At 37.6% G+C, this 21698-nt stretch overlaps 1 protein-coding gene across 7 annotated transcripts in view; it reads left to right on the top strand.

The window, feature by feature from the left end:
• The window catches only part of LOC136330942 (guanylate-binding protein 4-like), a 221631-nt gene that overhangs the window by 168465 nt on the left and 31468 nt on the right, over positions 1-21698 (top strand). For all 7 annotated transcript variants that reach the window (XM_066268587.1, XM_066268589.1, XM_066268585.1 and 4 more), the window contains 3 exons: positions 789-898; positions 1121-1317; positions 10241-10486. In XM_066268587.1, the coding sequence (XP_066124684.1) occupies positions 789-898; positions 1121-1317; positions 10241-10486 (553 nt within the window). The remainder of the gene's footprint in view (positions 1-788; positions 899-1120; positions 1318-10240; positions 10487-21698) is intronic.

Below are 21698 nucleotides of genomic sequence, written 5' to 3'. Positions count from 1 at the left end.
TATACTCTCAAGTTTTTACCAAATTTATTAAGTGCCTGCTCAGTCATTTGAAATGAAATGCTTAGAGTAGCTTTTCCACATTGGACTTCTTCTAACTTAATGTTTTTCCTAGTTCACAGTGTTTGGGACATTGGGCCCATTACTAAGACCAGTTCAGAGAATGGACAATTTTGTACGTAGCATGGGCAGAGAGGACGTAGTGGTTTCTGACTATAACACAAGCCAGCTTTGTTAGCATAGGTTTCATTTCCCATAATTATTCCATTTGTTCTGTATCACTTATTAAACTGGACTAACTTTAATTTTCATTTGTTCTTTAAATATGTTGATAAACATAATACTGTAAGTTGACTTGAGTCATAAAACACATTTTAATATTATCTCATACTTACGAAGCTTATTTTCATGGAAAAGAAAGAGACTAAAACCTAAGTAAGTTTAGATTAAATCAGTCTAGGTGTAACTTGTGTTTTAGTGATGGGTTGTAAGTCAAGAGATGAATTGGGAAAATGTATCTGTTGAGGGAAAGATTTGATAAACTTTTGGTTACTGTGTTCACATCTCAGAGTACAGGCATCATTCATAGTTTAACTTTAAAAATTATTCTCATATTAAGTTAATAGTAAATGTATAAAATTGCCATTTGCATTGTATCTTTATATTTGTAAAGTAGAAGTTTGATTTCACTGTCAGTGTTTTTAACTTAATTTTATTGTTATATCAATTTTAAAAATTAAAACAAACAAAAACTGGAGGCACCCAAGTCCCTTCCTATAATGCGTTTCTAGGGCGACCCTAAGAATGACACATGGATCTTCGCCCTGGCCGTGCTTCTGAGCAGCATGTTTGTCTACAACAGCCTGGGCACCATCAACCACCAGGCCCTGGAGCAGCTGCAGTATCCTTCCCAGAACCAAATCACCGTGTGTCATTGAGTTTATGGGAGCGTAACTGAGACTGTTCTTTTTGTTCTTGGTGGTGGTGGTGGTTTCCTCATGTCAGTAATCATGGCTGAGGAGAAGAGCCACAGGATTAACGGGAATGTTTATAAAACTTGTTTCTGGGTAAGAACTGAAAATTTTGGCATGAAGCAGATCTCATTCCTTAGCTAAGATCCCAGCTACGTGACGGAACTAACAAAACTAATCAAGACAAAATCCTCTCCAAGCTCTGGTGAAGAAGATGACTCAGCCAAGTTTGTGAGTTTCTTTCCAGACTTTGTTTGGGCTGTACGGGACTTCAGTCTGGAGCTAAAGTTAGAGGGAAGCACCATCACTGAAGACAAGTACCTGGAGCACGCCTTGAAGTTGATTCCAGGTAACAGAGGATGGCCTGGGTGGTGTAAAGTCAACTGAGTCCTGTCATTCACTACTTAAGCTCAATTGTTATTTTTGATGATATTGAGATCCATACTAATGTTGACATGTGTGTGACAGGTAGGTATGATTTCAGTTATTATTACTGAAAAAACTGAAAAGATCAGAATTTAGGCTGGCTGAAAAAATATAGAAACTAATATTGGGCCAAGACCTTTTAGAAAAACTGACACCATGAAAAAATGCACAGGCTTACAATTAGTACTAAAACTTCCTAAGGCTCAAATATTTTGTTACTGATTAAGTTCAAAGCTCCTCTATTTCTATTTAGACAAATAAGCCCATTAGTATGAAAGATGGTAAACACAAACATATTAAATTACTTTATTCTTAAAATATATTTTATGTAGTCTACATTACTAGCCTGCATAGTTACAGCTTTTATATAAAATATATTTATACACTAATATTTCCTTTAAAAACCATTGGCATATCCTTCTATAAGATCAACAAATTATTATCTGTTTGTTTTTCATACCATCACTCTCTTCTTTTTATAGCATCATACAATATTTTGTCATGTTGACATAATAAATTCATTATACAGAATAAATTTAGCAGAAAGAATAATAGGTGGTGTCTCAAAGCATATTATTTTTTTGCTTACTTAATAATTTATTTATTCACACAACAGTCATTCATTATTATTTATTTATTTGTATTTTTCTGAAGTGAGAAGCAGGGCGAGGGGCAGCAGATAGACTCCTGCATGCGCCCGACAGGATCCATTCTGCATGCCCACCAGGGGCCAATGCTTGGTCCATCTGGGGCATTGTTCCACTGCAACCTGAGCCATCTAGCGCCTGAGGCAGAGGCCCTGGAGCCATCCTCAGTGCCCAAGCCACCTTTGCCCCCATGGAGCTTTGGTTGAGAGAGAGGAAGAGAGTGATAGAGAGAAAAGAGAAGGGTAAGGGTAGAGTAGCAGATGGATGCTTTTCCTGTGTGACCTGGCAGGGAATCAACCCAGGACTTCCTCACACCAGGCCAGTGTTGTACCACTGAGCAAACCGGCCAACAATCAATTATTGAATTAATGATATATGCCCAGAATCCATCTGTGTGACATTGTCACATTCAATATAATCTGATATAGAGAACAGGTAGGGTCTCCAAATGGCTTTAGATTAACTGTACTGTTTTATGGTGTCTGCTAAAATAATCTCTAAACACAGTTATTTTGTGTGTATCTTTTTGTTTTCTTTTTTCTTTTCTTTTTTTAATTTTTAATTTTAATTGGGTGACATTAATAAATCAGGGTACATATGTTCAAAGAAAACATCTCCAGGTTATCTTGTCATTTAATTATGTTGCATACCCGTCACCCAAGTCAAATTGTCCTTTGTCACCTTCAATCTAGTTTTCTTTGTGCCTCCACTCCCCTCTCTTCCTCCCTCTCCTCCCTCCTCCACTACCTCAGTAACTACCACACTCTTCAATGTCTCTTAGTCTTGTTTTTATGTCCCACCAATGTATGGAATCATGCAGTTCTTAGTTTTTTCTGATTTACTTATTTCACTCCATATAATGTTATCAAGATTCATCCATGTTGTTGTAAATGATCAATATCCTCATTTCTTATGGCTGAGTAGTATTCCATAGTATATATGTACCACATCTTCTTTATTCAGTCATCTATTGAAGGACTTTTTGGTTGATTCCATGTCTTAGCCACAGTAAACAATGCTGCAATGAACATGGGGCTGCATATGTCTTTATATACCAATATTTTTTTTGTTTTTGTTTTTGTTTTTGTTTTGGGGGGGGTTTTTTTCTGAAGTTGGAAACGGGGAGGCAGTCAGACAGACTCCCACATGTGCCCGACTGGGATCCACCCGGCATGCCCACCAGGGGATGATGCTCTGCCCATCTGAGGCGTTGCTCTTTTGCAACCAGAGCCATTCTAGTGCCTGAGGCAGAGGCCATAGAGCCATCCTCAGTGCCCAGGCCTCATAAAATGTGTTTGGAAGTATTGCTTCTTTTTCAATCTTTTGGAAGACTTTGAGTAGAATAGAAACCAAGTCTTCTTTGGATGTTTGATAGAATTCACTAGTATAGCCATCTGGGCCTGGACTTTTATTTTGGAGTGGTTTTTAATAGTTTTTTTTCTATTTCCTCCCTGCTTATTGGTCTGTTTAGGCTTTCTCCTTCTTCATGACTCAGTCTAGAAAGGTTTTATTGTTCTAGGAATTTATCCATTTTTTCTAGATTGTTGAATTTGGTGGCATACAGTTTTTCACAGTATTCTACAATAATTCTTTGTATATCTGTGATATCTATGGTGATTTCCTCTCTTTCATTTTGGATTTTGTTTATCTGAGTCCTTTCTCTTTTTTCCTTGGCAAGTCTTGCCAAGTGTTTGTCAATTTTGTTGATCTTTTCAAAGAATCAGCTTCTTGTTTTATTAATTTTTTCTATAGTTTTTCTGTTCTCTATTTTAGTTAATTCTGCTCTGATTTTATTATTTTCTTTATTCAGCTGGTTTTGAGTTGTATTTGTTCTTCTTTTTCTAGTTCCTTAAGGTGTGAAGTTAAGTGGTTTACTTAGGCTCTCTCTTGTTTGTTCATATAGACCTGAAGTGATATGAACTTCCCTCTTATTACTGCTTTTACTGCATCCCAGAGATTCTGATATGTTGTATTTTCATTTTCATTTGTCTGTATATATCTTTTGATCTCTGTGCTTACTTCTTCTTTGACCCACTCATTTTTTAAAAGTATGTTCTTTAGTTTCCACATTTATGTGGGGTTTTTTTACATCTTTTTTGCAGTCGAATTCTAGTTTCAAGGCTTTATGATCAGAAAATATGCTTGGTACAATTTCAATTTTTCTAAATTTGCTGACGCTATTTTTGTGGCCCAACATATGATCAATTCTTGAGAATGTTCTATGTACACTAGAGAAAAACATGTGTACTCTGTCACTTTGGGATGAAATGTCCTACTTTGGGATGAAATGTCCTGTAGATATCTATCATATCCAATTGCTCTAGTGTTTTGTTTAATGCCAATTTTTTTTATTGATTTTCTGTTTGGATGAGCAAGCTAAAGCCATCAGTGGTGTATTGAGGTATTGTATTTTTGTCAGTTTTTGTTTTTAGGTCAGTTGGTCGCTGTCTTATATATTTTGGTGCTCCTTGTTTTGGTGCATATATATTAAGAAGTGTTATGTCTTCTTGATTCAATGTCCCATAATCATTATGGTTAAATTTTTGTCTCTGATTATTTTTGCTGTCATGTAGTCAGCATTATCAGATATGAGTATTGCTACACCTGCTTTTTATGGATGTTATTTGCTTGTAGTATTGTTTTCCAGCCTTTCACTTTGAATTTGTTTTTATCCTTGTTGCTTAGATGTGTTTCTTATAGGGAGCATACATTTGGATTTTCTTTTTTAATCCATTCTGCTACTCTGTGTCTTTTTATTGGTGAGTCCAATCCATTTACATTTAGTGTAATGATTGACACTTGAGGGTTTCCTGTTGCCATTTTATATATTGCTTTCTGTTAGTTTTGTATCTTGTTTGATTTTTCTCTTTTGTTTTTCTATCATTACTATCATTTGTTTTTGCTTGGTTGTAATCCATACTTTATTCCTCTGTTACTTACTTTTTCAAGTCATGTGCTTCTGTGGTGGTTTTTTCAGAGGTGGTTACCATTAAGTAATGGAAAGGGTACCTACCATGTTCATTGTAGTACACTATCTTATAAGTGCTACTGCACTTCATCGTCCTTTGTTACTGTTAATCTTCATCCTCTCCTCTTTTTTGTTTTTGTTGTCACAGTTTAAATTTGGTTTTATTGTGTTCTTGATGGAGCTTTTACTTGTGGTTTTGTTTTGTTTTGTTCTTTGTATCTGGTTGGAAGACCCCATTTAGTATTTCCTGAAGTGGGGGGTTTCTGATGATAAATTTCCTTATCTTTTCTGTATCTGTGAATGTTTTTATTTCTCCTTCATATTTGAAGGATAGCTTTGATGGGTATAGTTTTCTTAGTTGGAAGTTCCTCTTTTTCAGAACTTTAAATATCGGAGTCCACTCTCTTCTAGCTTGTAGAGTTTCTGCTGAGAAATCCAATGATAATCTAATAGGTCTTCCTTTATATGTTGTATTCTTCTTTTCCCTGGCTGTCTTGAGAATTTTTTTGTTGTTGATGATTTGTCCAATTTCATTATGATGTGCTTTGAAGTAGGTTTGTTGGGGTTAAGATAACTTGGTGTTCTGTTTGCTGCTTGAATTTGAGGTTTTAGTTCTTTCCATAGGCTTGGGAAGTTCTCGTCTATTATTTGTTTGAATATGTTCTCCATTCCATTTTCTCTCTCTTCTCCTTCTGATATACCTATTATTCTTATGTTACTCTTTTTGATGGAGTCAGACAATTCCTTTAGGGATTTCTCATTTTTTTTTTAATTCTTGAGTCTCTCTCCTCTTCTCTCTGTTGTGCCTCAAGTTGCCTGTCTTCTATGTCACTAATTCTCTCTTCTATATGGCCTGTTCTATTAGCTAAGCTTGTTACCTCATTTTTCAGTTCATGAATTGAGTTTTTCATCTGTGTTTGATTTGTTTACATAGTTTCAATTTTCTTGGTAATATATTCTTTGTGTTCGTTGAGTTGTTTTTTGAGCTTCCTAATTTGCCTTTCTGTATTTTTTTTGTATATCTCTGGGTATTTTTAGGATTTCTGTTTTAAATTCTCTGTCATTTAACTCCAAGGTTTCCAATCTATTAAAATAGTTTTCTATAGATTTGTCCTCATCTATCTGTGCTACATCTCTGTTCTTTGTATCCATGATATTCGATTTCCTTTTCCTTAATGGTTTCTGGGGGTGGTTTTGTTAATAACACTAATGAGAATTAATAAAGAATAAAAAGTAAAAAAATAGACAATAAAACAAAATAAATTTTAAAAATTATTATTATTTCTCTTTTTTCCCTTTTTTTCTCCTTCTTTAAGAAAATACCATGAAAAACTGAGAATTATATTGTGCTAAATGGAACAAAAACTACCTATAACAGAGGGCCTGAGTTGGGGAGAAGTGATAAAGGGGCAAAAAAGAACGTAGGGACACACAAAATTCAAAAAAGGAAAAAATTTGATTCAAAAATAAAATAATTTGCTTGTAAATGATGGACTAATGAGATATATAGTGAAAGAGATAAGAAGGAAACAAGAAAAAGATAAAAATACTATTGTATTAAGTGGAACAAAAACTACTTAGAATGGAGAGCTGGGTTTGGGGGGAATGCTAATGAGTTAAAAAGTGAAGTAAAAAGCACACAAAATGCCACAAAGAAAAAAATTTGAATCCAAAATAAAATAATTTGTTCGTGAGTATCGAATGAAAGGCAAAGTAAAAGAGAAAAGAAGAAACTAAGAGGGGGGGGGGAATGAAAAAGGGAAAAAGAAAAAAATGAGAGTTAAGGGTTTTGGAGTGCAACTATCATAGAGAGAAAGAAAAAAGAAAAAAACTTTTGCTGGGGTCCGGCGCTGGCATTAGCTCGCGTGGGTTGATTCACCACAGGCACACTCTTTCCTTGGCTTGACCTCTGTGCCCCAGCCCATCCTTCCACACCCCCAGCTCATTCTCTCTCGGTTCCAAGTGAAAGCAGCCCTTGCTCAGGTTAGTGAGGAAGGAGGGGTGTTCTGTTCTCAGTCTTATTTCCTTCAGGGTTAATTATATATTTAGCCAGAAAGGGAAAGGTAATACTTATGGGTATTGTAGTTCAAGATGAAGAGAAAAGAATAAGATGAGCAGAGGATAGAAGGACCAAGGTAGATGAAAAAGGAAAAAAAATAAAGATAAGAATATGAAAGAAACAAAGTGGAAAAATTTATGAAGACTGTGGATTTTTCTTGATTTTGAGAGGTTATCTTCTTTTTTTTTTCCTCTCCCTCTTCCTTGTCAGTGGCATGTACCCCAGGCTGTGCCCCTGAGGCATGCTTAGGAAGAGATTTGTAATTGATGTGATGCTATGGCAATGTCATATACTAGGCTTCAGTCTCGTTGGTAGTCGGCTAGTATTGCAGTATTGTTAGTATTGTTAGTATTTGCAGGCTCTGACAATGGGAGAGTTCATTTTCCCTGAGCCTCTCTCCTAGTCTCTCCTTCCTAAATTAGCAGCCTGATGATCCAGCTATGAGGTTGCCACTGCCACTGCCACTGCCTGGAGTGTGAGAGGCTCAAAGAGCTGGCAAATCCCCACTCTTTTGCCACTGAGCACCGGACTCTGTAAGGCTCTGTCAGTCAGAGCTGCCAGCATAATCAGGCAGGGCTGAGAGCCAGTTGCTCTCAAGGTGTCTTTCTATGAGCCTCCAAGCATGTCTAGTATGCCTTAGCACTCTGTGGGACCACACTCCCCAGGCATTTTGCACTTTGTAACCTGTTTTGGCTGGGAAGAAGATGCCTAGTCACTGCCTGCAGAACAGGAGGTCTTAAAAGCTGCCAAGTCCCTCTTGTTAGCACACAGCCCTGAGTATGAAAGCTCTGCCAATCAGAACCACCAGCTTAAGCAGGTGTGGGGGGGGTGTTGACATCTGTTCAGTTCCCCAGGTATGCCTAGTTAAATTTGCCTTAGCATTCCGTCGGATTGCTCTCTGCAGGCTTCTTCCTTGTTAAGAAGCCTACAGCCTAGCCTGTACTACTTCTGCAGTGTTCTCTGAGGTTTGTTCCGTAGGAGTGTGTTTTTCACCCTGCATCAGCTGACAGGAAGTTTCCCCCTCCCCTACATGCAGAGCAAGAGGCACTAAAAAATATCACGTCTCTTGTCTCAGATTGCTGAGCTGAGAGAGAAGACCTTGTCAGCTAGAGCCCCGTAGGCCAGTTGTGTGGTGAACAGACTATGGGTTAAGCTAGTTTCAGCAATTGGATTTGCAGATCTGCTCCAAAGACTGTCTGCAAGCTGCCTGCCACACCTCCTCCTAGTTGTTCTGAATTTTTTCTTCCCTGGGATGTTAGTCAGAATGGCTAGCCGAGACGACCTGCCCAGAGAAATTGGGTGTAGGGAAGTTTGCTTTCATGCACTCCCCACATGCTGTTGTTGGGGGAGCAGGGATCACACCAAGACTCTGGTCACAGCCCATGCAGAAGTCTCTGACCCTGCCCCTCTGTCCGAGAACGTGGGTGCCCAAACCCAGGGCACTAGGAGGAACCTCTCACACACTATCCGTGCTCGCTGACCAGGATATCAGGAGTAATAGAGGCCTCCGCTTGCCCGCTTTTGCTGGGGTCCGGCGCTGGCATTAGCTCGCGTGGGTTGATTCACCGCAGGCACACTCTTTCCTTGGCTTGACCTCTGTGCCCCAGCCCATCCTTCCACACCCCTAGCTCATTCTCTCTTGGTTCCAAGTGAAAGCAGCCCTTGCTCAGGTTAGTGAGGAAGGAGGAGTGTTCCGTTCTCAGTCTTATTTCCTTCAGGGTTAATTATATATTTAGCCACCATTTCACCCAATCATACCTTTTTGTTCAGTGTGTGGGACTTACAGACACTCCAGGAATCAATTTTTCTGTCTCTAGTTGAAGAACTTGTTGAAATTTTGAGAAGTATCGGGAATGCTCCTCACGGCGCCATTTCTCTGATGTCACTGTATTGTGTGTGTGTGTGTGTGTGTGTGTGTGTGTGTGTGTGTGTGTGTGTGTGTGTATTTTTCCGAAGTTGAAAACAGGGAGGCAGTCAGACATACTCCTGCATGCGCCCGACCGGGATCCACCCAGTATGCCCACCAGGGGGCGATGCTCTGCCCATCTTGGGGTGTCACTCTGCCGCAATCAGAGCCATTCTAGAGCCTGAGGCAGAGGCCACATAGCCATCCTCAGCGCCTGGGCAAACTTTGCTCCAATGGAGCCTTGGCTGCAGGAAGGGAAGAGAGAGACAGAGAGGAAGGAGAGAGGAAGGGGTGGAGATACAGATGGGTACTTCTCCTGTGTGCCCTGGCCGGGAATCGAACCCAGGACTCCTGCACGTCAGGCCAATGCTCTACCACTGAGCTAACCAGCCAGGGCCGTCACTGTATCTTTTAACTCTGATTTTTAGAAGTATTTCTTTACTGTTCTGAGTATTTTCTGTCTTTCATGTAATATTTCTCCCATAAATATAATTATTTCTACCAGGAAATAATTTACTCTTTCTTTAGAGCAGGGGTCCCCAAACTACAGCCCGTTGGCCACATGCGGCCCCCTGAGGCCATTTATCTGGCCCCCACCACACTTCTGGAAGGGGCACCTGTTTCATTGGTGGTCAGTGAGAGAAGCATAGTTCCTATTGAAATACTGGTCAGTTTGTTGATTTAAATTTACTTGTTCTTTATTTTAAATATTGTATTTGTTCCCGTTTTGTTTTTTTACTTAAAAATAACATATGTGCAGTGTGCATAATAGGGATTTGTTCATAGTTTTTTTTTATACACCGGCCCTCCAATGGTCTGAGGGACAGAGAACTGGCCCCCTATGTAAAAAGTTTGGGGACCCCTGCTTTAGAGCACTCATTTTATTTCTAACATGAGGATTATAATATCAAAACTATTTCTGAATTTGGGGAATTTAATCTATCGTTAAAAACAAAAATCTATTAAAGAGAGCCACTGGACACCATGGAAAGGCTAAGAAAAACAATCATAAGTTTCTTCACTTGGGATGGATGTCTCCCCTTCTTCTCCAGGACTAGTTCCTTTATACCTGGCTTTGGACAAAAAAAAAAAATCTAAATTTTTATGCTTTGGGTAAATTAACATTAGGTTGATTTGCCTGGTTAAGTAAAAGAAGATTTACAGGCACTAGTGTTACAGTGATACAAAGGTCCTTGGAAATAAAAGTCTTCTATCTCCTTGTCTGAAGATCATCTCATCAATGATTCCCCTTTTTCTATTCTACAGGCAAGAATCCCCAAATTGAGAAATCCAACCTGCCTAGGGAGTGTATCAGGAAGTTCTTTCCAAGGCGGAAATGCTTTGTGTTTGACCGGCCTACAAATGACAAGGAATTATTACACCATTTGGAAAAGGTGTCAGAAAACCAACTAGATTTGAATTTCCAGCAGCAATCCAAAAATTTCCGCAAATATATCTTCACACATGCAGAAACCAAAACCATCCAACGGAACATCACTGTCACTGGAAATGGTGAGTCTTCCTTGTGAGCACATATTCCTCTGTGTCTCGGTGTGTGTGAGTGCACATTAGGTTTGCTGATAATTTTGTTTTCTTCTTTATGTGATTTGGCAAAGCAGAGATTCTTGCCATACATAGACATGCAACTTTTTTCATTAAAGTTTCCCTATGTGAAGGATTATTCAAGCCAACTATATCTTGTGAAACTAATACACTAATTATGTAAGCACAAGCTGCTGTTAAAGATAAGAATCCGCATGGTGATGAGAAGACCAATGAGACGAGTGTGTCTTGGTGAAGATACACAAGATATTTAGTGAATTTACACAAGTTTGAAAATATGTAGCAATTTCTTGAGCCTCTGAGAGTTCATGGAGAGTTTGAGAAGCTAATTTAACTATAGTTTTATGTACAGAACTGGATTCACAGTTATGCAACCTGGGCAGACACATAGTGCCCAGTGCTGAACTGAGCCCATGCAAAATTTATCTACATTAGTCACTTATATAATATACAAAATTTATCTACATTAGTCACTTATATAATAAACCCTTTGTAAAGTATCAATGGGAAAAGTATTCTAGGAAATCTTTAAACATATTGATTGAGATTATTATTTTAATAATTTAATGTGATGAATTCATAAATAAAAAAGAGTGAGTTGAATACACAATAATTATATTATTAGAAAGTGAAGGGAATTCAAGATGGTAGCAGAGTAGGTGGAAGTTACATTCTCCTCCTCCCAAGAACAAAATGAATTACAATTAAATTATAGAACAATAATTCTATTAACAAATGTAAGGCTAGCTGAAGAAAAGTTCTATAACCAAGGATTTCTAGAAGAAGCCACATGCAGACTGATAGTAAGGACAGTGATACAAAAAGGTCTGGCCCTGATCCCATGGATAGCAACTGAGGTTCAAGAAGGATATCTAAACTTTAAAGGTTCCCCCAAAGAAATGTAGAATCTAAACTCCAAGCCTAGCTCCGCAGCCCAGAGCACCAGAGCTAGGAAGAAGCACCCACATAACATCTGGCTGTGAAAAGCAAGGATACTTTCCCTCAGAATTAAACAGGAATCCAATAGAGTCACAGGCACGCTCTTAAAAGGTCAATGCATAAAATTCCTTTTTCAGCCATTTACCCTGGGCTCTGGCAGAAGGAGGGTGGAGTGCACTAGAATTGCTTAAAGAAAATCTAGCATGTGTAGCTCTGGAGAGAAAGCTGAAGGGACAGCCACCAGGATCCATGTGCTAAGTCCTTCTCAAACACCATAAATGTCATCTTTCTTGAAGTGAACATTCCTCTTGAAGTGGTATCAGCCTGCAGGAAAACAATAGACCAACACTATGACCTCCCTCTCACCCAAACAGCAGAGCTCACACCTTGCTGAGGAGTAAGCTGCCTTAGCCACACTGGTCTGGGCAGACTCAGGAGGTGTCAGTGACTGAGTTCAGTGGCTTTGGGGATGGAACTATTTCTCCTACTTACCATGAACCTGACTGGAACTTTCTCCTGATAGGCATTCATTAGAACCACCAGCCAGGCTTTGGCAAGCTCACCTTCCAAGCTTCAGAGGCCCTACTTGTCTGACTCAAGGTGGCTCTGCCCTGCTAAGGTCCAGGAAAAATCCAGGACAGACTGAATTGTGTAGTCTTAGGATGGGGACCTTTCCCCACACATTCCCCTAAGCCAGACCAATACCTCCCCATCATAGGACAACCTCTCACCACTACCTGTTGACTCACTGTGCACCTACCTCATCAGCTTGAGTACTGCCAGTGGCCCTTTCAGTGACTGAGCCTAACAAGCATCAGGCAGACAAGGCAGGCAGAGGTGGATCTCCAGTTGCCTTGGGATTTTTGCTTATCTGTCTCTGGACTCAGGCTAGTAAGGCTGGCATTGTTGTACAACTTGGTCCATCCCACATTCATCCAGGCACAGCAGAGGTAGTTACAAGATGTAGATTGCTTGTAGCTCCAAACAGATTGCCCAGAACGTCTGGCATTGGCCTATACCAGAGTCCTACTCAAGTGATCCACAACAAACACACACAGGGGCTAGCTTCAGAAAACACCAGAGCAGGATCCAATATGCTTCACAATCAACATATCCAGAAGAAGATGTTGTCAGGCACCAAATCTTGCTGAGGTAAATTCTACTTCATGTGGTCAGCACCTACACAGCAACTTGCACAGTGTATTCAAGGTTGAGCCTCACAGTCAGCCAGCCTGAATGTCAATCCTAGACATGACTGAATCAAGCTCTGGTGATCAAAGAGAATGCCTCACTGGACCCCACAGGGCACCTACCACATATGGCCACCCCATGAAGCCTGGGAATTATAGCAGCTCTGCCTAATACATAGAAGTGAACACAAAGAGGCAGTCAAAATGGGGAGACAAAGAATCAGGCCTCAAATGAAAGAATAAGAAACATCTCCAGGAAAAGAACTAAATGAAATGGAGGCAAGCAGTTTATCAGATACAAAGTCCAGAGTTTGGGTTATAAGAATGCCCAAAAGCATAAAAAAGTAGATAAAAACCATACAAAAGGACCAGTCAGAAATGTCAAATTTATTATCTGAAATGAAAAATACACTGAAAGGAATAAATAGTTGGTTAGATATGAAGAAGAGGCCTCAACCAGTGATGTATAAGGCAAAGTAACAGAACACACCCAATGTGAGCTGCAAAAAGAAAAAAGAATTTTAAAAAATGAGGATAGTTTAAGAGAAATTTGGGACAATAGAAAGCTTTAAAACAGTGGTCCCCAAGCCCCAGGCCACGGCCCGGTACTGGTCCGCAGAGAAAGAATAAATAACTTACATTATTTCTGTTTTATTTATATTTAAGTCTGAACAATGTTTTATTTTTTTTTTTTTATAATTTTATTTTTTTAATGGGGTGACATCAATAAATCAGGATACATATATTCAAAGATAACAAGTCCAGGTTATCTTGTTGTTCAATTATGTTGCATACCCACCACCCAAAGTCAGATTGTCCTCGGTCACCTTCTATCTTGTTTTCTTTGTGCCCCTCCCACCCCCTATCCCTCTCCCATTCCCCCCTCCCCCCCGTAACCACCACACTCTTATCAATGTCTCTTAGTTTCACTATTATGTCCCACCTACGTATGGAATAATACAGTTCCTGTTTTTTTCTGATTTACTTATTTCGCTTCGTATCATGTTATCAAGATCCCACCATTTTGCTGTAAATGTTCCGATGTCATCATTTCTTATGGCTGAGTAGTATTCCATAGTGTATATGTGCCACATCTTCTTTATCCAGTCATCTATTGATGGGCTTTTTGGTTGTTTCCATGTCCTGGCCACTGTGAACAATGCTGCAATAAACATGGGGCTGCATGTGTCTTTACGTATCAATGTTTCTGAGTTTTGGGGATATATACCCAGTAGAGGGATTGCTGGGTCATAAGGTAGTTCTATTTTCAGTTTTTTGAGGAACCACCATACTTTCTTCCATAATGGTTGTACTACTTTACATTCCCACCAACAGTGGATGAGGGTTCCTTTTTCTCCACAGCCTCTCCAACATTTGCTATTACCTGACTTGCTAATAACAGCTAATCGAACAGGTGTGAGGTGGTATCTCATTGCCGTTTTGATTTGCATTTCTCTAATAGCTAAAGAAGATGAGCATCTTTTCATATATCTGTTGGCCATTTGTATTTCTTCCTGGGAGAAGTGTCTATTCATATCCTCTTCCCATTTTTTTATGGGATTGTTTGTTTGTTTGTTGTTGAGTTTTATGAGTTCTTTGTATATTTTGGATATTAGGCCCTTATCTGAGCTGTTGTTTGAAAATATCATTTCCCATTTAGTTGGCTTTCTGTTTATTTTGTTATCAGTTTCCCTTGCTGAGCAAAAACTTCTTAGTCTGATGTAGTCCCATTCATTAATTTTTGCCTTCACTTCTCTTGCCATTGGAGTCAAATTCATAAAATGCTCTTTAAAACCCAGGTCCATGAGTTGAGTACCTATGTCTTCTTCTATGTACTTAATTGTTTCAGGTCTTATGTTTAGATCTTTGATCCATTTTGAGTTAATTTTTGTACAGGGGGAGAGACTGTAGTCCAGTTTCATTCTTTTGCATGTGGCTTTCCAGTTTTCCCAGCACCATTTATTGAAGAGGCTTTCTTTTCTCCATTGTGTGTTGTTGGCCCCTTTATCAAAAATTATTTGACTATATATATGTGGTTTTATTTCTGGACTTTCTATTCTGTTCCATTGGTCTGAGTGTCTATTTTTCTGCCAATACCATGCTGTTTTGATTGTCGTGGCCCTATAATAGAGTTTGAAGTCAGGTATTGTTATGCCCCCAGCTTCATTCTTTTTCTTTAGGATTGCTTTGGCTATTCGGGGTTTTTTATAGTTCCATATAAATCTGATGATTTTTTGCTCTATTTCTTTAAAAAATGTCATTGGAATTTTGATGGGAATTGCATTAAGTTTGTATATTGCTTTGGGTAATATAGCCATCTTGATTATATTTATTCTTCCTAGCCAAGAACAAGGTATATTCTTCCATCTCATTATATCTTTTTCGATTTCCCTTAACAATGGTTTATAGTTTTCATTATATAAGTCCTTTACATTCTTTGTTATGTTTATTCCTAAGTATTTTATTTTTTTTGTTGCAATCGTGAAGGGGATTATTCTTTTGAGTTCCTTCTCAGTTGTTTCATTGTTGGCATATAGAAAGGCTATTGACTTCTGTATGTTAATTTTGTATCCTGCGACCTTACTGTATTGGCTTATTGTTTCTAGTAGTCTTTTTGTGGATTCTTTGGGGTTTTCGATGTATAGGATCATATCATCTGCAAAAAGTGATACCTTTACTTCTTCTTTTCCGATATGGATGCCTTTTATTTCTTTGTCTTGTCTGATTGCTCTGGCTAGAACCTCTAGTACCACATTAAATAAGAGTGGAGAGAGTGGACAACCCTGTCTTGTTCCTGATTTAAGGGGGAAAGCCTTCAGTTTAGTGCCATTTAATATGATGTTAGCTGATGGTTTATCATATATGGCCTTTATCATGTTGAGATATTTTCCTTCTATACCCATTTTGTTGAGAGTCTTAAACATAAAATTGTGTTGTATTTTATCAAAAGCCTTTTCTGCATCTATTGATAAGATCATGTGGTTTTTGTTCTTTGTTTTGTTGATATGGTGTATTACATTAACCGTTTTACGTATGTTGAACCATCCTTGAGATTCTGGGATGAATCCCACTTGATCATGATGTATTATTTTTTTAATATGTTGTTGTATTCGATTTGCTAGTATTTTGTTTAGTATTTTAGCATCTGTATTCATTAGAGATATTGGTCTGTAGTTTTCTTTTTTTGTGCCATCCTTGCCTGGTTTTGGTATGAGGGTTATGTTGGCCTCATAAAATGTGTTTGGAAGTATTGCTTCTTCTTCAATTTTTTGGAAGACTTTGAGTAGAATAGGAACCAAGTCTTCTTTGAATGTTTGATAAAATTCGCTGGTATAGCCGTCAGGGCCTGGACTTTTATTTTTAGGGAGGTTTTTAATGGTTTTTTCTATTTCTTCTCTACTGATAGGTCTGTTTAGGCTTTCTACTTCTTCTTGACTCAGTCTAGGAAGGTTGTATTGTTCTAGGAATTTATCCATTTCTTCTAGGTTGTTGAATTTAGTGGCATAAAGTTTTTCATAGTATTCTACAATAATTCTTTGTATATCTACGGTGTCCGTGGTGATTTCTCCTCTTTCATTTTGGATTTTGTTTATATGAGTTCTTTCTCTTTTTTCCGTGGTAAGTCTTTTTTTTTTTATTTTTTTTTATTTTTTTTTTTTTTTATAATTTTATTTTTTTAATGGGGTGACATCAATAAATCAGGATACATATATTCAAAGATAACAAGTCCAGGTTATCTTGTTGTTCAATTATGTTGCATACCCACCACCCAAAGTCAGATTGTCCTCGGTCACCTTCTATCTTGTTTTCTTTGTGCCCCTCCCACCCCCTATCCCTCTCCCATTCCCCCCTCCCCCCCGTAACCACCACACTCTTATCAATGTCTCTTAGTTTCACTATTATGTCCCACCTACGTATGGAATAATACAGTTCCTGTTTTTTTCTGATTTACTTATTTCGCTTCGTATCATGTTATCAAGATCCCACCATTTTGCTGTAAATGTTCCGATGTCATCATTTCTTATGGCTGAGTAGTATTCCATAGTGTATATGTGCCACATCTTCTTTATCCAGTCATCTATTGATGGGCTTTTTGGTTGTTTCCATGTCCTGGCCACTGTGAACAATGCTGCAATAAACATGGGGCTGCATGTGTCTTTACGTATCAATGTTTCTGAGTTTTGGGGATATATACCCAGTAGAGGGATTGCTGGGTCATAAGGTAGTTCTATTTTCAGTTTTTTGAGGAACCACCATACTTTCTTCCATAATGGTTGTACTACTTTACATTCCCACCAACAGTGGATGAGGGTTCCTTTTTCTCCACAGCCTCTCCAACATTTGCTATTACCTGACTTGCTAATAACAGCTAATCGAACAGGTGTGAGGTGGTATCTCATTGCCGTTTTGATTTGCATTTCTCTAATAGCTAAAGAAGATGAGCATCTTTTCATATATCTGTTGGCCATTTGTATTTCTTCCTGGGAGAAGTGTCTATTCATATCCTCTTCCCATTTTTTTATGGGATTGTTTGTTTGTTTGTTGTTGAGTTTTATGAGTTCTTTGTATATTTTAGATATTAGGCCCTTATCTGAGCTGTTGTTTGAAAATATCATTTCCCATTTAGTTGGCTTTCTGTTTATTTTGTTATCAGTTTCCCTTGCTGAGCAAAAACTACTTAGTCTGATGTAGTCCCATTCATTAATTTTTGCCTTCACTTCTCTTGCCATTGGAGTCAAATTCATAAAATGCTCTTTAAAACCCAGGTCCATGAGTTGAGTACCTATGTCTTCTTCTATGTACTTAATTGTTTCAGGTCTTATGTTTAGATCTTTGATCCATTTTGAGTTAATTTTTGTACAGGGGGAGAGACTGTAGTCCAGTTTCATTCTTTTGCATGTGGCTTTCCAGTTTTCCCAGCACCATTTATTGAAGAGGCTTTCTTTTCTCCATTGTGTGTTGTTGGCCCCTTTATCAAAAATTATTTGACTATATATATGTGGTTTTATTTCTGGACTTTCTATTCTGTTCCATTGGTCTGAGTGTCTATTTTTCTGCCAATACCATGCTGTTTTGATTGTCGTGGCCCTATAATAGAGTTTGAAGTCAGGTATTGTTATGCCCCCAGCTTCATTCTTTTTCTTTAGGATTGCTTTGGCTATTCGGGGTTTTTTATAGTTCCATATAAATCTGATGATTTTTTGCTCTATTTCTTTAAAAAATGTCATTGGAATTTTGATGGGAATTGCATTAAATTTGTATATTGCTTTGGGTAATATAGCCATCTTGATTATATTTATTCTTCCTAGCCAAGAACAAGGTATATTCTTCCATCTCATTATATCTTTTTCGATTTCCCTTAACAATGGTTTATAGTTTTCATTATATAAGTCCTTTACATTCTTTGTTATGTTTATTCCTAAGTATTTTATTTTTTTTGTTGCAATCGTGAAGGGGATTATTCTTTTGAGTTCCTTCTCAGTTGTTTCATTGTTGGCATATAGAAAGGCTATTGACTTCTGTATGTTAATTTTGTATCCTGCGACCTTACTGTATTGGCTTATTGTTTCTAGTAGTCTTTTTGTGGATTCTTTGGGGTTTTCGATGTATAGGATCATATCATCTGCAAAAAGTGATACCTTTACCTCTTCTTTTCCGATATGGATGCCTTTTATTTCTTTGTCTTGTCTGATTGCTCTGGCTAGAACCTCTAGTACCACATTAAATAAGAGTGGAGAGAGTGGACAACCCTGTCTTGTTCCTGATTTAAGGGGGAAAGCCTTCAGTTTAGTGCCATTTAATATGATGTTAGCTGATGGTTTATCATATATGGCCTTTATCATGTTGAGATATTTTCCTTCTATACCCATTTTGTTGAGAGTCTTAAACATAAAATTGTGTTGTATTTTATCAAAAGCCTTTTCTGCATCTATTGATAAGATCATGTGGTTTTTGTTCTTTGTTTTGTTGATATGGTGTATTACATTAACCGTTTTACGTATGTTGAACCATCCTTGAGATTCTGGGATGAATCCCACTTGATCATGATGTATTATTTTTTTAATATGTTGTTGTATTCGATTTGCTAGTATTTTGTTTAGTATTTTAGCATCTGTATTCATTAGAGATATTGGTCTGTAGTTTTCTTTTTTTGTGCCATCCTTGCCTGGTTTTGGTATGAGGGTTATGTTGGCCTCATAAAATGTGTTTGGAAGTATTGCTTCTTCTTCAATTTTTTGGAAGACTTTGAGTAGAATAGGAACCAAGTCTTCTTTGAATGTTTGATAAAATTCGCTGGTATAGCCGTCAGGGCCTGGACTTTTATTTTTGGGGAGGTTTTTAATGGTTTTTTCTATTTCTTCTCTACTGATAGGTCTGTTTAGGCTTTCTGCTTCTTCTTGACTCAGTCTAGGAAGGTTGTATTTTTCTAGGAATTTATCCATTTCTTCTAGGTTGTTGAATTTAGTGGCATAAAGTTTTTCATAGTATTCTACCATAATTCTTTGTATATCTACGGTGTCCGTGGTGATTTCTCCTCTTTCATTTTGGATTTTGTTTATATGAGTTCTTTCTCTTTTTTCCTTGGTAAGTCTTGCCAAGGGTTTGTCAATTTTGTTGATCTTTTCAAAGAACCAGCTCCTTGTTCTATTAATTTTTTCTATAGTTTTTCTGTTCTCTAATTCATTTATTTCTGCTCTGATTTTTATTATCTCCTTTCTTCGGCTGGTTTTGGGTTGTCTTTGTTCTTCTTTTTCTAGTTCCTTAAGGTGGGAAGTTAAGTGGTTCACTTGGGCTCTCTCTTCTTTGTTCATATATGCCTGAAGCGATATGAACTTCCCTCTTATCACTGCTTTTGCTGCATCCCATAGATTCTGATATGTCGTATTGTCATTTTCATTAGTCTGTATATATCTTTTGATCTCTGCACTTATTTCTTCTTTGACCCATTCATTTTTTAAAAGTATGTTGTTTAGTTTCCACATTTTTGTGGGATTTTTTTCCTCTTTTTTGCAGTTGTATTCTAGTTTCAAGGCTTTATGATCAGAAAATATGCTTGGTACCACTTCAATTTTTCTGAATTTGCTGATATTGTTTTTGTGGCCCAACATATGGTCAATTCTTGAGAATGATCCATGTACACTGGAGAAAAATGTATACTCAGTCACTTTGGGATGAAATGTCCTGTAGATGTCTATCATATCCAGGTGCTCTAGTGTTTTGTTTAAGGCCACTATGTCTTTGTTGATTCTCTGTTTGGATGACCGATCTAGAGCCGTCAGCGGTGTATTGAGGTCTCCAAGTACGATTGTATTTTTGTCAGTTTTTGTTTTAAGATCAATAATTAGCTGTCTTATATATTTTGGTGCTCCTTGGTTTGGTGCATATATATTAAGAATTGTTATGTCTTCTTGATTCAGTGTCCCCTTAGCCATTATGAAATGGCCATTTTTGTCTCTGAGTACTTTTCCTGTCTTGTAGTCAGCATTATCAGATATGAGTATTGCTACACCTGCTTTTTTTTGGATGTTATTTGCTTGGAGTATTGTTTTCCAGCCTTTCACTTTGAATTTGTTTTTATCCTTGTTACTTAGATGAGTTTCCTGTAGGCAGCATACAGTTGGATTTTCTTTTTTAATCCATTCTGCTACTCTGTGCCTTTTTATTGGTGAGTTTAATCCATTTACATTTAGTGTAATTATTGATACTTGTGAGTTCCCTATTGCCATTTTATATCTTGCTTTCTGTTAGTTTTGTGTCTTGTTTGATCCTTCTCTTTCGTTTTTCTATCTTTTGTTTTTATTTGGTTGTATTCCATACATCTTTCCTCTGTTGCTATCTTTTTTATCTCATGTGCTTCTGTGGTGGTTTTTTCAATGGTGGTTACCTTTGAGTAATGAAAAGGGTCCCTACCCTGTTCATTGTAGCGAACTATTTTGTGAGTACTTTTGCACTCCATCGTCCTTTGCTACTGTTAATCTCCGTCTTCTCCCCCTCTTTCTTTTTGTTGTTGTCACAGTTTAAATTTGGTTTTATTGTGTTCTTCTTAGAGCTTTTACTTGTGGCTCGGTTTTTTTTTGTTCTTTGTCTGATTGGAGAACCCCCTTTAGTAATTCCTGGAGTGGGGGTTTTCTGATGATAAATTCCCTCATCTTTTCTGTATCTGTGAATGTTTTTATTTCTCCTTCGTATTTGAAGGATAGCTTTGATGGGTATAGTATTCGTGGCTGAAAGTTCCTCTCTTTCAGGACTTTAAATATTGGGGTCCACTCTCTTCTAGCTTGTAGAGTTTCTGCTGAGAAATCTGATGATAATCTAATGGGCCTTCCTTTATATGTTGTATTCTTCTTTTCCCTGGCTGCCTTGAGAATTTTTTCTTTGCTGTTAGTTTGTGTCAATTTCATTATGATATGCCTTGGAGTAGGTTTGTTGGGGTTAAGAAAACTTGGAGTTCTGTTTGCTTCTTGAACTTGAGGCTTTAGTTCTTTCCACAGGCTTGGGAAGTTCTCATCAATTATTTGTTTAAGTATGTTCTCCATTCCATTTTCTCTCTCTTCTCCCTCTGATATACCTATTATTCTTATGTTATTCTTTTTGATGGAGTCAGATAATTCTTGTAGGGCTATCTCATTTTTTTTAATTTTTGAGTCTCTTTCTTCTTCTCTCTGTTGTGCCTCAAGTTGCTTGTCTTCTATTTCACTAATCCTCTCTTCTATCTGACCTGTTCTATTAGCTAAGCTTGTTACTTCGTTTTTCAGCTCGTGAATTGAGTTTTTCATCTCTGTTTGATTTGTTTTTATAGTTTCAATTTCCTTGGACATATATTCTTTGTGTTCATGGAGTTGTTTTCTGATTTCCCTATATTGCCTTTCTGTGTTTTCTTGTATATCTCGGAGGATTTTTAGGATTTTTATCTTGAATTCTCTGTCATTTAGCTCCAAGGTTTCCAATATATTAAATTTTTTCTCCATAGATTTTTCCTCATCTAGCTGTGTTACCTCTCTTTCTTTTGTATCCATGATATTCGATTTTCT

Source organism: Saccopteryx bilineata, chromosome 3 (genome assembly GCF_036850765.1).
Source record: "Saccopteryx bilineata isolate mSacBil1 chromosome 3, mSacBil1_pri_phased_curated, whole genome shotgun sequence".
Lineage (NCBI taxonomy): Eukaryota > Metazoa > Chordata > Mammalia > Chiroptera > Emballonuridae > Saccopteryx > Saccopteryx bilineata.
Note: the sequence above shows the minus strand (reverse complement) of the source record. Positions and strands in the feature narration are given on the sequence as shown.